This window comes from Salvelinus fontinalis, chromosome 22, assembly GCF_029448725.1.
Source record: "Salvelinus fontinalis isolate EN_2023a chromosome 22, ASM2944872v1, whole genome shotgun sequence".
NCBI lineage: Eukaryota > Metazoa > Chordata > Actinopteri > Salmoniformes > Salmonidae > Salvelinus > Salvelinus fontinalis.
This window is the reverse complement of record NC_074686.1, coordinates 33,423,626-33,439,944: the sequence shown is the minus strand read 5'-3', so window position 1 is coordinate 33,439,944 and position 16,319 is coordinate 33,423,626. Positions and strand designations below refer to the sequence as shown.

Genomic DNA, 16,319 nt, shown 5'->3' with positions numbered 1-16,319 from the left:
ACATTTATTCCACTGTCTGAGAACATTTACTCCACTGTCTGAGAACATTTACTCCACTGTCTGAGAACATTTATTCCACCGTCTGAGAACATTTACTCCACTATCTGAGAACATTTACTCCACTATCTGAGAACATCACAATTGAATTGTTGAGAAAACAACTCCTGCGATGCAAAATGCATCGTCATGACAGTTTTCTTCTCTTTACTGAAAGTGCTGCATCTTGAAAACTTGACTGTTGACATGCACAACTCTTTGAGATTGTATTACGAGTGGACTAATGAGCAAAACACTTAAAGACATTAGTATTTAAAGATCCTTTTAATTTTATCCTCTGGGATTTCAAAAGTGCATCTTATCGATATATATGTTATATTTGAAACCCAGAACAAATAAAATAGTGGAATTCAGCCTACCCCAAGAGCACATTTAAAACACTCCTTATCGAATCTGTAGACGGGCGCCAGAATCTCCAGGAACATGAGGATGCTCTGGTCATCATTCATGTTGGCAAACTGTTTGAATGTCTGCTGGATCAGCTTCCGCAGGGTTTTGGCCTGAGAGAGAGGGGCATTACTAGAGACAGGCAGACATGGGCTGCATCCCAAATTTGTATTTATTATGGATCCCCATTAGTTCCTGCCAAGGCAGCAGCTACTCTTCCTGGGGTTTATTACGGATCCCCATTAGTTCCTGCCAAGGCAGCACCTACTCTTCCTGGGGTCCAGCAAAATGAAGTTATACAATTTAAAAAAACATTACAATACATTCACATATTTCACAACATACTGTGTGCCCTCAGACCCCAACTCCACCACTACCACATATCTACAGTACTAAATCCATGTGTATCTGTGTGTATAGTGCATTTGTTATCGTGTGTGTGAGTGTGTACGCATGTGTCTGTGCCTATGTTTGTGTTGCTTCACAGTCCCGCTGTTCCATAAAGTGTTTTTTTAAATCTGTTTTTGAAATCACATTTTTCTGCTTACATCAGTTACTTGATGTGGAATAGAGTTCCATGTAGTCATGGCTCTATGTAGTACTGTGCGCCTCCCATAGTCTGTTCTGGACTATGGGAGGCAGGGACTGTGAAGAGACCTCTTGTGTCATGTCTTGCATGGGTGTCAGAGCTGTGTGCCAGTAGTTCAAACAGACAGCTCGGAGCATTCAACATGTCAATACCTCTCATCAATACAAGTAGTGATGAAGTCAAGCTCTCCTCCACTTTAAGCCAGGAGAGACTTACATATTAATATTACCTCTCAAATGACACCCTATTCACTGATCTGTATGAAGGGAAAAGGGTGCCATTTGGAACGCAGTCATGGTACAGTGATTCCCCTATATTCACAGCGGTCACCCGCCACTAATAAATTGTTGCCGCAGCAGAAAGAAAAAGTCATTTAAAAAATATATATATTTCTGCCAAGAACAGCTAGCCTGGGTCCTAAACTAGAATCCCAGCTAGCCTGGGTCCCAAACTAGAATCCCAGCTAGCCTGGATCCCAAACTAGAAGGCCAGCTAGCCTGGATCCCAAACTAGAAGGCCAGCTAGCCTGGATCCCAAACTAGAAGGCCAGCTAGCCTGGATCCCAAACTAGAAGGCCAGCTAGCCTGGATCCTAAACTAAAAGGATAGCTAGCCTGGATCCCAAACTAGAAGGCCAGCTAGCCTGGATCCCAAACTAGAAGGACAGCTAGCCTGGGTCCCAAACCAGAAGGCCAGCTAGCCTGGGTCCCAAACTAGAAGGCCAGCTAGCCTGGGTCTCAAACGAGAAGGCCAGCTAGCCTGGGTCCCAAACTACAAGGCCAGCTAGCCTGGATCCCAAACTAGAAGGACAGCTAGCCTGGGTCCTAAACTGGAAGGACAGCTAGCCTGGGTCCTAAACTGGAAAGACAGCTAGCCTGGATCCCAAACTGGAAGGACAGCTAGCCTGGATCTCAAACTAGGACAGCTAGCCTGAATCCCAAACTAGAAGGACAGCTAGCCTGGGTCCTAAACTGGAAGGACAGCTAGCCTGGGTCCTAAACTGGAAGGACAGCTAGCCTGGGTCCTAAACTGGAAGGACAGCTAGCCTGGGTCCCAAACTAGAAGGACAGCTAGCCTGGGTCCTAAACTGGAAGGACAGCTAGCCTGGGTCCTAAACTGGAAGGACAGCTAGCCTGGGTCCTAAACTGGAAGGATAGCAAGCCTGGATCCCAAACTGGAAGGACAGCTAGCCTGGATGAGAGAGGTGCAGGGGGCTGCCTTAACCGGCATCCACGTCATCGGCGCCGAGGAACAGTGGGTTAACTGCCTTGCTCAGGGGCAGAACGGCATATTTTTACCTTGTCAGCTCAGGGATTCGATCCAGCAACCTTTCGGTTAGTTCATAGAATCCAACCAGTGTAGAGCGCCAGTGGAGTTGTTGGCCTGATCAATGTGACCGAGTCAATAGTGACTTCATTGTCCATTACAGGGTTGCAGTGAGTTTAAACACCATAAAAAATGCATGAGACCTCACGCTTTAATGACAGGTGACGTTGACACTATTACTACAAACTGACAGGGACATACACGAACAGGGACATACACGAACAGGGACATACACAAACAGGGACATACACGAACAGGGACATACACGAACACACACCGTAATTAAAACTATCACTGTAAGTATGTCATCTAAATACTCCCTGCAGAACAACAAACATGTAACTAAATTAAATGTGAAAATATCTTTGAATGTGATTTTAAATCCAGTTACAGTGTGCATTACCAGAGTTGATATCTGGTACACAAGCTGATGTCCATTATGAGTGTAAATCCAGATGAATGCATAGCATCTACAGCAGACCTGTAGCATTTTACACTCCACTTAATGGATGGGGGGACGGCTGAGGGGGGGTTGGAATTAGGAGAATATCCACAATATTTAAAAAAGTATGTGGACACCCCTTCAAATTAGTGGATTCGGCTTTTTCAGCCACACCCGTTTCTGACAGGTGTATAAAATCAAGCACACAGCCATGCAATCTCCATAGACAAACATTGGCAGAAGAGTATGTGGCCTTACTGAAGAGCTCAGTTACTTTCAACGTGGCACCATCATAGGATCGCCACTTTTCCAACAAGTCAGTTCATCACATTTCTGCCCTACTAGAGCTTCCCCGGTCAACTGTAAGTGCTGTTATTGTGAAGTGAAAATGTCTAGGAGCAACAACAGCTCAGCCACGAAGTGGTAGACCACAAGGTCACAGAACGGGACCGCAGAGTGCTGAAGCAAGTAGCGCGTAAAAATCGTCTGTCCTCGGTGGCCTGGGTCCCAAACTAGAAGGACAGCTAGCCTGGGCCGAGTTCCAAACTGCCTCTGTAAGCAACGTAAGCACAAGAACTGTTCTTCGGGAGCTTCATGAAATGGGTTTCCATGGCCGAACAAACGCACACAAGCCTAAGATCACCATGTGCAATGCCAAACGTCGGCTGGAGTTCGCCGCCATTGGACTGGAGAAGTGTAAATGCGTTCTCTGGAGTGATGAATCACGCTTCACCATCTGGCAGTCCGACGGAAGAATCTGAGTTTGGTGGATGCCAGGAGAACGCTACCTGTCCCAATGCATAGTGCCAACTGTAAAGTTTGGTGGAGGAGGAAGAGTGATCTGGGGCTGTTTTTCATGGTTCGGGCTAGGCCCCTTAGTTCCAGTGAGGAGAAATCTTAACGCTACAGCATACAATGACATTCTAGACAATTCTGTGCTCGAGATCAGTGTGGAACTTGACTGGCCTGATTGCTATGGTGTGTGTGTGGTCCTCCACACCCCTTCCCAAAATCGCTACTGTGCCATTGTTTCCCCTTGCATTACTTGACGTAGATCCAGAAAAACTAGTTGTAAATCTAGTAAGTCCAGAACTGGCATAGTCCAGAACCTGAACTCAACCCCATCGATCACCTTTGGGATGAATTGGAACGCCGACTGCGAGCCAGGCCTAACCGTTCAACATCAGTGCCTGACCTCACTAATGCTCTTGTGGCTGAATGGAAGCAAGTCCCCACAGCAATGTTCCAATATCTAGTGGAAAGCCTTCCCAGAAGAGTGGAGGCTGTTATAGCAGCAAAGGGTGGACCAACATCATATTCATGCCCATGATTTTGAAATGAGATGAGCAGGTGTCCACATACTTTTGGTTATGTAGTGTAGTTTATGGGGCTTTTTTTGTCTGTTCAAATACCCATCAGGATTTCTCCAGGAAAACGAGATTTAACAAGATAGAGACATTAGACCACACAAGTGCTTCATTCTAAATCACTTAAAAAAACTAAAATGGCACCCTATTCCTTATATAGTGCACTACTATTGACCAGGGCCCATAGGGAATAGGGTGCACTACAATTGACCAGGGCCCGTAGGGAATAGGGTGCACTACTATTGACCAGGGCCCATAGGGAATAGGGTGCACTACTATTGACCAGGGCCCGTAGGGAATAGGGTGCACTACTATTGACCAGGGCCCATAGGGAATAGGGTGCACTACTATTGACCAGGGCCCATAGGGAATAGGGTGCACTACTATTGACCAGGGCCCGTAGGGAATAGGGTGCACTACTATTGACCAGGGCCCATAGGGAATAGGGTGCACAACTATTGACCAGGGCCCATAGGGAATAGGGTGCACTACTATTGACCAGGGCCCATAGGGAATAGGGTGCACTACTATTGACCAGGGCCCATAGGGAATAGGGTGCACTACTATTGACCAGGGCCCATAGGGAATAGGGTGCACTACTATTGACCAGGGCCCATAGGGAATAGGGTGCCATTTGGGAGGCAACCATTGTTGACTCTGGCAAACTAATGAAATGCTAGTTTCCCTCTACTTTTACCACGGGAGCCTGTCCTCATTGGTCGAAATGGAAACCTTCTCCAGTAAGCCTGGGGATGCTAATTATGCAAATGTCACCTCTGTGAAATCAATCATTTATTTTATTGCCTAATAAGATTATGCTTTGAGTGTGTATATTAGCACCTCAGCCATCTGCCAGGTAATGTACTCTGTCCAGCAGAGTGGATAGGGGCGGGAATAACCACCAGAAGATTTTTCTGTTCATCAAGAGAGGAGGGGTCTGGAGTGTGTGTGTGTGTGTGTGTGTGTTTACCTGTTTGTCTGTCTATGCATGTGTGGCTTCATGTGCGTCAATGAGAATTTGATCTGTTAATCATGTCATTGTGATGTAGGGAAAAGTAATTTGCAGGAATAAACAGTGTGAGGACGATCATGGTTTTTAAACTCCCAGAGTCAGAAGCTTCATCTTCAGTCGAATCATAGTTTTTCGCATGCATATTTGTGCGCACACACACACACACACACACACACACACACACACACACACACACACACACACACACACACACACACACACACACACACACACACACACACACACAGTTGGGGTGATGAAGGGGCATTGGGTTTCTATGCTAAAGATAACTAACAACAGAGTGGATAGTCGGGGGATGGATGATGGATGGATGACGGAGGGGAGGGTGACTGAGGCCTGACAGAAGGAGGTACCCCCCTCCCCAGAATGCCCCCTCCTCCCTTTGTATCATAGTGCCTCTCCTCTTTCTAAAGATTGTATATAAGAATATGTATGAATAGAGTGTAAATAGTATTTTTGCTGTAATTCCAATATATAAGTCATATTTCTTAAAATGTTTTATTATAATGTATTTGTATGTTTTATGTATATTACTGTCCTGTACTTTGTCATGTATTTCTATGTTTTATGTGGACCCCAGGAAGAGTAGCTGCTGCATGTGCAGTAGCTAATGGGGATCCTAATAAACTACACTTCCCTTGCACCATTGGTGGAGGGAAAACAATAAAGTAGGTTTAGCAGTGACCTGTGGGGCTGTGGGGTCAGGCGCCACCCCCACCCCCAGGTAGAGCATCTGTCCACCCCTCTTTCTCTAACTGCCAGGCACCCACGCCCCCCACCCCTCTCAGGTCACTGGGCCCCACGATCACGCCTGCTCCATTGTGGCCCAACAGCTATGTACACCCACACACGTGCCGTAAATCCATCACATCACACACAAACACAGCTGGGGAGCGTGGGTGCATACACACACATACACACAGACATTAGTGGATTCGGCCAATGGCAGATAGACAGACAGATGCGATTCCCCTTTCAGGAGTTGCTTCAACTGACTAGTCCAATAACACCAAATACTCAACTGTGTACTAGGCTGTGCACTGGTTTTTAGCTAGCCTATATATTAGAGTAAAATAGCATCATTTACCCACTGGTTTTTAGCTAGCCTATATATTACAGTAAATAGCATCATTTTCCCACTGGTTTTTAGCTAGCCTATATATTACAGTAAATAGCATCATTTACCCACTGGTTTTTAGCTAGCCTATATATTACAGTAAATAGCATCATTTACCCACTGGTTTTTAGCTAGCCTATATATTACAGTAAATAGCATCATTTACCCACTGGTTTTTAGCTAGCCTATATATTACAGTAAATAGCATCATTTTCCCACTGGTTTTTAGCTAGCCTATATATTACAGTAAATAGCATCATTTACCTACTGGTTTTTAGCTAGCCTATATATTACAGTAAATAGCATCATTTTCCCACTGGTTTTTAGCTAGCCTATATATTACAGTAAATAGCATCATTTACCTACTGGCTTTTAGCTAGCCTATACATTACAGTAAATAACATCATTTACCCACTGGTTTTTAGCTAGCCTATATATTACAGTAAATAGCATCATTTTCCCACTGGATTTTAGCTAGCCTATATATTACAGTAAATAGCATCATTTTCCCACTGGTTTTTAGCTAGCCTATATATTACAGTAAATAGCATCATTTACCTACTGGTTTTTAGCTAGCCTATACATTACAGTAAATAGCATCATTTACCCACTGGTTTTTAGCTAGCCTATATATTACAGTAAATAGCATCAATTTCACACTGGTATTTAGCTAGCCTATATATTACAGTAAATAGCATCAATTTCACACTAGTTTTTAGCTAGCCTATATATTACAGTAAATAGCATCATTTTCCCACTGGATTTTAGCTAGCCTAAATATTACAGTAAATATCATCATTTTCCCACTGGTTTTTAGCTAGCCTATATATTACAGTAAATAGCATAAATTTCACACTAGTTTTTAGCTAGCCTATATATTACAGTAAATAGCATAATTTACCCACTGGTTTTTAGCTAGCCTATATATTACAGTAAATAGCATCAATTTCACACTAGTTTTTAGCTAGCCTATATATTACAGTAAATAGCATCATTTTCCCACTGGTTTTTAGCTAGCCTATATATTACAGTAAATAGCATCAATTTCACACTAGTTTTTAGCTAGCCTATATATTACAGTAAATAGCATAATTTACCCACTGGTTTTTAGCTAGCCTATATATTACAGTAAATAGCATCAATTTCACACTAGTTTTTAGCTAGCCTATATATTACAGTAAATAGCATCATTTACCCACTGGTTTTTAGCTAGCCTATATATTACAGTAAATGGCATAATTTACCCACTGGTTTTTAGCTAGCCTATATATTACAGTAAATAGCATCATTTTCACACTGTTTGTTCTCAGTAGATGTCAGGTGCTGTTGTCTAGTGAGATGAGAGGAGTTGACAGATGAGTGGGTTTGATTCAGCTGAGGCTAAGCCTAGAACTAGGCCAACTCTGCCTGTACAAGGCTGGAACAAAGAGCCCAGTACCATAAGACACTTCAGAGGGCAGGAAATAAAATATGGAATATTCAGTGCGTGGCACATTGATATGAAGCTGTGGCGCTATCTCTGAGAATACATTGGAGACTGACTGGACCTTAGAGATGTTTTCTCATCAATAACTCTGAAAGAATAACGAAATGTTTCTGAAGCATCATCTCACCTTGACTGAATCCAGTAAACTCTTAGGGAAGAATCTTCTTAAGCCCACGTCTTTTCTGTAAAGAAAAAAGAGCAGAGGAAAAGGAGAACATCAGTTCAGCAAGACCCAAATGAGAATGCAAAACTTTCACTTTAGCAATGAATGCAAATTGTCTACTTTCGGATGAATATCCACATAGTCCCCTGACTGAATTGGTGTAGGATGAAGTTGCCCCTAGACGCTGACCTTGGGTCAGTTTAGCATTTTCCACACTAATAGTCTACCAGGAGAGAAACACATCCAGTTACTCAGGGTCATTAGTGGGACATACAGTATCTAACGTGAATACTGCAGCTCAGGCCTCTAAAGTTGACATTGCCATTTTAGTCATTAGCAGACGCACTTATCTAAACTTACAGGAGCAATTAGGGATAAGTGCCTTGATCAAGAGCACATCGATAGATTTTCCACATAGTCGGCTCGGGATTTCAAACCATTGACCTTTCGATTACTCCCCCAATACTCTTAGCCGCTAGGCTACCTGCTGTTATTCACAAAACACAGTGCCTTCAGAAAGTATTCACACCCCTTAACTTTTTCCACATTTTGTTGTGTTACAGCCTGAATTTAAATTGATGAAATATACTTTTTTGTTGTTGGCCTACACACAATATACCCCATAATGTCAAAGGGGAATTATAGTGTAACAAATTTTGACAAATTAGTTGTGCACAAGTCACATAATAAGTTGCATGGACTCCATCTATGTGCAATAATATTTTTTAACAAGATTTTTGAATGACTACCTCATCTCTGTACCCCACACATACAATTACAGTATCTGTATGGTCCCTCAGTCGAGCAGTGAATATCAAACACATATTCAACCACAAAGACCAGGGAGCTTTTCCAATGCCTCGCATAGAAGGGTGCCTATTGGTAGATGTGTAAAAATAAAACAAGCAAACATTTGAGCATGGTGAAGTTATTAATTACACTTTGGGTGGTGTATCAATACACCCAGTCACTACAAAGATACAGGCGTCCTGCTTATCTCAGTTGCTAGAGAGGAAGGACATTTCTCAGGGATTTCACCATGAGGCCATGGTGACTATAAAACAGTTACATAGTTTAATGGCAGTGATAGGAGAACACTGAGGAGGGATCAACAATATTGAAGTTACTCCACAATACTAACCGAAATGACAGAGTGAAAAGAAGGAAGCCAGTACAGAATAAAATCATTCCAAAACATACATCCTGTTTGCAATAAGGCTCTAAAGTAACACTGCAAAATATTGTCCTAAAAACAAATGTTATATTTTCAAGCAAAGTGGTGGCTGCATTATGTTATGGGTATGCCTGTAATCATTAAGGACTGGGGAGCTTTTCAGGATTTTTTTTTTTACGGAATGGAGCTAAGCACAGGCAAGATCCTAGAGGAAAATCTGGTTCAGTCTGCTTTCCACCAGACACTGGGAGATGAATTCACCTTTCAACAGGACAATAACCTAAAACACAAGCCAAATATACACTGGAGTTGCTTACCAAGACGACATTGAATGTCCCTGAGTGGCATAGTTACAGTTGACTTAAATCGGCATGAAAATCTATGGCAAGACTTGAAAATGGTTGTCAAGCAATGATAAACAACCAACTTGAATAATTTTTGAAATAATAAAATGGGCAAATGTTGCACAATCCAGGTGTGCAAAGCTCTTGGAGATATACCCAGAAACACGCCAAAGGTGATTCTAACATGCATTGAGTCAGTTGTGTGAATACTTAAGTTAATTAGATATGTCTGTATTTAATTTTAAATACATTTGCTAAAATTGATAAAAACATGTTTTCACTTTGTCATTATGGGGTTTTGTTAGTAGATTTTTGACAGAAGCAATCTATTTAATTTAGGCTATAAAACAACAAAATGTGGAATAATTCAAGGGTTATTAATACCTTCTGAATATAGCTTATCGGTCTGTGTACGGAGAAAAGGAAGGAAAAGGGGGATGTAAAAACAGCTAAACTTGACATTGGCTAATGACTAGAGAGAGAGAGAAAGGGAGAGAGACAGATTTGCGGGGAAGAAGACCTGAGAGAGAGAGAGAGAGAGAGAGAGAGAGAGAGAGAGAGAGAGAGAGAGAGAGAGAGAGAGAGAGAGAGAGAGAGAGAGAGAGAGAGAGAGAGAGAGAGAGAGAGAGAGAGAGAGAGAGAGAGAGAGAGAGAGAGAGAGAGAGAGAGAGAGAGAGAGACAGAGACAGAGACAGAGACAGAGACAGAGACAGAGACAGACAGAGGGGCCTTGAGATGGAGTAGAGGAGAAGAAGAGTCACAGTGTAGGTTTTAAAGCCTTTAAATTCCTCCCTCCCACACAATCAATTCATCATAAGTGCTCTATGAAAAGATAGCTTGTTAGAACACAAGGCGCTCCCATGGCCATTTACGTTCCGCCGGCCAGAATCAATCAACATCATTTATAAGGCCAGGGCCAGAAAAGCTGCCAGGAAATTGATGCTGCCTTGGCATTAACATGATGAAGCTTTGCTGGTAACCCCTTGACTTATTCCATATTTTGCTGTGATACAGCCTGAATTGAAAATCGATTAAATCTTCTTTTTTTTTCACCCATCTATACACAATACCCCATAATAACAAAGTGAAAACATTTTAGCAAATTTATTGAAAATGAAATAGACATTTCTAATTTACATAATTATCTACACCCCTGAGTTAATACATGTTAGAATCACCCTTGGCAGCGATTACAGATGTGAGTCTTTCTAGGTATGTCTGTAAGAGCTTTGCACAACTGGATTGTACAATATTTGCACTTTATTTTTTGTATTCTTCAAGCTCTGTCAAGTTGGTTGTTGATCATTGCTAGACTGCCATGTTCAAGTCTTGCCATAGATTGTCAAGCCGATTTAAGTCAAAACTAACTATGCCACTCAGGGACATTCAATGTCGTCTTGGTAAGCAACTCCAGTGTATATTTGGCCTTATGTTTTAGGTTATTGTTCTGCTGAAATGTACATTTATTTCCCAGTATCTGTTGGAAAGCAGACAACCAGGTTTTCCTCTAGGATCATGCCTATGCTTAACTCTATTATTTTTATCCTAAAAACTCCCTAGTCCTTGCCGAAAACAAGGATACCCATTACATGATGCAGCCACCCCCATGCTTGAAAATATGAAGAGTAGTAATCAGTAATGTGTTGTGTTGGATTTTCCCCAAACATATCACTTTGCATTTAGAGATAAAATTAATTTCTTTGCCATTTCTTTTTGCAGTTTTACTTTAGTGCCTTATTGCAAACAGGATGCATGTTTTAGAATATTTTTTATTCTGTACAGGCTTCCTTCTTTTCACTCTGTCATTTAGGTTAGTATTGTGGAGTAACTACAATTTTGTTGGTCCATCCTCAGTTTTCTCCTATCACAGCTATTAAACTAACTATTTGAAATTCACCATTGGCCTCATGGTGAAATCCCTGAGAGGTTTCCTTCCTCGCCGGCAACTGAGTTAGGAAGGACACCTGTATCTTTGTAGTGACCGGGTGTATTGATACACCATCCAAAGTGTAATTAATAACTTCACCATGCTCAAAGAGATATTCAATGTTATCTTTTTTTTTAACCATCTACTAATAGGTGCCCTTCTTTGTGAGGCCTTGGAAAACCTCCCTGGTCTTTGTGGTTGAATATGTGTTTGAAATTCGCTGCTCGACTGAGGGACCATACAGATAATTGTTTGTGTGGGGTACAGAGATGAGGTTGTCATTCAAAAATCTTGTTAAACACTATTATTGCACACACAGTGAGTCCATGCAACAGTGGTAGGCCTGATCAGCGACAACAATGAGGCAGCCTATAGGGAGGTGGTCAGAGACCAGGCAGTGTGGTTCCAGGACAACAACCTCTCCCTCAATGTGAGCAAGTCTAAGGAGCTGATCGTGGCCTACAGGAAAAGGTGGGCCGAACAGGCCCCAATTAATATCGACAGGGCTGTAGAGGATCGAGAATTTCAAGTTCCTTGGTGTGCACATCATCAACGAACTATCATGGTCCAAACCCACCAAGACAGTCGTGAAGAGGGCAAGACAACACATTTTCCCCCTCAGGAGACTGAAAAGATTTGGCATGGATCCCAAGATCCTCAAAAAGTTCTACAGCTGCACCATCGAGAGCATCCTGACCGGTTGCATCACAGCCTGGTATGGCAACTTCTCGGCATCCAACCGTAAGGCGCTACAGAGGGTAGTGCGTACGGCCCAGTACATCACTGGGGCCAAGCTACCTGCCATCCAGGACCTATATAATAGGCGGTGTCAGAGCAAAGCCCAAAAGATTGTCAGAGACTCCAGTCACCCAAGTCAGACTGTTTTCTCTGCTACCGCACATCAAGCAATACCGGAGCACCAAGTCTAGGACCGAAGGTTCCTTTACAGCTTCTAACCCCAAGCCATACGTCTGTTGAACAATTGAACAAATGGCCACCGCACTATTTACTTTGACCCCCCCCCCCCCCCATTTTACACTGCTGCGACTCGCTGTTTATTATCTATGCATAGTCACTTCACCCCTACCTACATGTACAAGTTACCTCAACTAACCTGTACCGCCGCACACTGACCCGGTACCGGTACCACTTTGACATTATGGAGTATGGTGTGTAGGCCAGTGACACTAAATCTCAATTTAATCCATTTTAAATTCAGGCTGTAACAAGAAAATGTGGAAAAAGTCAAGGTGTGTAAATACTTTCTCAAGGCACTGTAGGTGTATTTGAGGATCTGTATGCCACAACAATGAGTGACAAGGAGTTGGCATGATGGCACAAACAGATTGGCACTTAGGGGATGTACAGTGGGGAGAACAAGTATTTGATACACTGCCGATTTTGCAGGTTTTCCTACTTACAAAGCATGTAGAGGTCTGTAAATTTTATCATAGGTACACTTCAACTGTGAGAGACGGAATCGAAAACAAAAATCCAGAAAATCCCATTGTATGATTTTTAAGTAATTCATTTGCATTTTATTGGATGACATATGTATTTGATCACCTACCAACCAGTAAGAATTCCGGCTCTCACAGACCTGTTAGTTTTTCTTTAAGAAGCCCTCCTGTTCTTCACTCATTACCTGTATTAACTGCACCTGTTTGAACTCGTTACCTGTATAAAAGACACCTGTCCACACACTCAATCAAACAGACTCCAACCTCTCCACAATGGTCAAGACCAGAGAGCTGTGTAAGGACATCAGGGATAAAATTGTAGACCTGCACAAGTCTGGGAGGGGCTACAGGACAATAGGCAAGCAGCTTGGTGAGAAGGCAACAACTGTTGGCGCAATTATTAGAAAATGGAAGAAGTTCAAGATGACGGTCAATCACCCTCAGTCTGGGGCTCCATGCAAGATCTCACCTCGTGGGGCATTAATGATCATGAGGAAGGTGAGGGATCAGCCCAGAACTACATGGCAGGACCTGGTCAATGACCTGAAGAGAGCTGGGACCACAGTCTCAAAGAAAACCATTAGTAACACACTAAGCCGTCATGGATTAAAATCCTGCAGTGCACGCAAGTTCTCCCTGCTCAAGCCAGCGCATGTCCAGGCCCATCTGAAGTTTGCCAATGATCATCTGGATGACCCAGAGGAGGAATGGGAGAAGGTCATGTGGTCTAATGAGACAAAAATAGAGCTTTTTGGTCTAAACTCCACTCGCCGTGTTTGGAGGAAGAAGAAGGATGAGTACAACCCCAAGAACACCATCCCAACCGTGAAGCATGGAGGTGGAAACATCATTCTTTGGGGATGCTTTTCTACAAAGGGGACAGGACGACTGCACCGTATTGAGGGGAAGATGGATGGGGCCATGTATCGCGAGATCTTGGCCAACAACCTCTTTCCCTCAGTAAGAGCATTGAAGATGGGTCGTGGCTGGGTCTTCCAGCATGACAACGACCCGAAACACACAGCCAGGGCAACTAAGGAGTGGCTCAGTAAGAAGCATCTCAAGGTCCTGGAGTGGCCTAGCCAGTCTCCAGACCTGAACCCAATAGAAAATCTTTGGAGGGAGCTGAAAGTCCGTATTGCCCAGCGACAGCCCCGAAACCTGAAGGATCTGGAGAAGGTCTGTATGGAGGAGTGGGCCAAAATCCCTGCTGCAGTGTGTGCAAACCTGGTCAAGAACTACAGGAAACGTATGATCTCTGTAATTGCAAACAAAGGTTTCTGTACCAAATATTAAGTTCTGCTTTTCTGATGTATCAAATACTTATGTCATACAATCATACAATGATTTTCTGGATTTTTGTTTTAGATTCCGTCTCTCACAGTTGAAGTGTACCTATGATAAAAATTACAGACCTCTACATGCTTTGTAAGTAGGAAAACCTGCAAAATCGGCAGTGTATCAAATACTTGTTCTCCCCACTGTATGTAGTATAATGACGAAAGGACGTAGGAAGTAGCCTAGCTATGTTAAATCAAGCGGAAACCTGTTCTGTAGTTTTAGCAGTGCTGAAACACAACATTATGATTTCTCCCATGCTCAGTATTAATCCCAGGCCCGACAGTAATCCAAGTTTCCCACCAGGTTGTTCCACCTCCCTCTTTCCCTCCTCTCCTTCCCCTTTCTTTCCCTCCATGTCTGTCACCTTGTTAGCCATCAGTCACCCAGATTGGAAGTACTCTCTGATTGGAGTGTCCCTGCTACACTTTCTTTCTCTCTCCCTCCCTTCCCACATCCACCCTCATCTCCTCCTCTCATCCCCTTCTCTCCTCTCTGTTCCTCTCCTCCTCCTCCTCTTCTTCTTTCTCCTCCTCCGCCCCCTTCTCTCTTCCTCTCTCCTGTATATCCCCCACTCTTCTCTTTTCCTCCTTCTCTCGCTCCCGTACATCCCCCTCTCTCCTCTTCCTCTCGCTCCTCTCCTTCCCCTTTCTCCCCTTTCTTTCCTCCCCCCTCAGTGCTGGGCTCTGTGTATGTGGGTAAGTGGATTGATTGACCTGTAACTAATGCTAGCCAACACAATGAGCCCCAGTGTCTGCATATCTTGTTAGGCATGTTTCTCAGCTAGCAGTGCCCTGCCTTACAACCTGCCTGCAGGCCCAGTGGAATTAACAAATCCCTTAACTTTGCATATCCTTGGAGCCAGCCAAGCAGGACATTGGTTATGTCCCAAATGGCACCCTTTATAGTGTACTACGTTTGACCAGGGTCCATAGGGCTTCATAGTGCACTATGTAGGGAATCGTGTGCCATTTTGGGATGCAGCCATACATTTTCCTTGCATAAGGAAGGAGGTGTGAGAGAGATTCTTCCCTCTGAAAGGAGGCAGAACACAATGTGAGGTCTTGGTCTCTCTCCCCCTCTCCTATTCATCCATCAGGCGTAAGATGTAAAAAAAAAAAGTGACCTCCATTTTTTTCAATCAATACAGAGAAAAGAGAGAGGGATGTTAGTGATTACCGGGCCTAGTTAGAGACTGAAGGCCTGAGCATATGACAAAAGGATGAATTGGAATGCATTGTTAGAAACGGCCATGATTAGGGTGACCTCTCAAACTTGATCAAATAGCATAGCTCAGACAAGCATGTTGGCCCGCAGACCTAAAACCCTGGAGGAGGTTTCAAAAACGTATGGCCACGGCTCTTTTTACCCACGTCAGGGGTTCTCAAACCGCTCCTCGGGGACTCCCAGATGGTCCATGTATTTCAACTGTTCCACAGCTAGCACACCTGATTCAGATGGTCAACTAGTCATTAAGCCCTTGACTAGTTGAATCAGGTGAGTTAGTTCAGGGCTACAACAACATTGTGAAACGTCTGGTGGTCCCCAGGAGAGGTTTGAGAACCACTGACCTACGTGATCTTTATGAAGAATGGTTATCATATAACCCGTTAATACACTGGGTTGACCTATGTGATCTTTATGAAGGATGGTTATCATATAACCCATTAATACACTGGGTTGACCTATGTGATCTTTATGAAGGATGGTTATCATATAACCCGTTAATACACTAGGCAAGGCTGCTGCTACCATTGGCACTGATCTCACTGTACTAGCTAAAAATAGTCCACTTCAAGATGATTTTGTGTATTGAGGTTATAGGATATCTCAGGACATTATATGTAATTAATACATAAATAAATGCATTATATCCCCTTTATAGGAATTCCTCTAGTTGTTTCTGGGTAAAGATCAACAAAGACCTACAATATTGACTGAATAGTTGATTCTTACAGTGAGCAGAGAAACCTAAGCTATTAACAGATGACAATCAAGCCAAAGGGGACTTACTCTAATAGTTCATAGTTAGATTTCTTGTCCAGGGCATTTCCTCGCATCTCCCGGAAGAATCTCCTGTAAGGGAAACATGTCTTGGTGAATGGGGGGG

General features: G+C 43.2%; 1 protein-coding gene across 9 annotated transcripts in view; it reads right to left on the bottom strand.

Moving 5' to 3' along the window:
* Window positions 1-16,319, bottom strand: part of LOC129820226 (focal adhesion kinase 1-like) — a 226,891-nt gene that overhangs the window by 63,894 nt on the left and 146,678 nt on the right. For all 9 annotated transcript variants that reach the window (XM_055877249.1, XM_055877247.1, XM_055877242.1 and 6 more), the window contains 3 exons: window positions 16,223-16,285; window positions 7,931-7,985; window positions 417-557 (listed from right to left, as the gene is read on the bottom strand). In XM_055877249.1, the coding sequence (XP_055733224.1) occupies window positions 417-557; window positions 7,931-7,985; window positions 16,223-16,285 (259 nt within the window). The remainder of the gene's footprint in view (window positions 1-416; window positions 558-7,930; window positions 7,986-16,222; window positions 16,286-16,319) is intronic.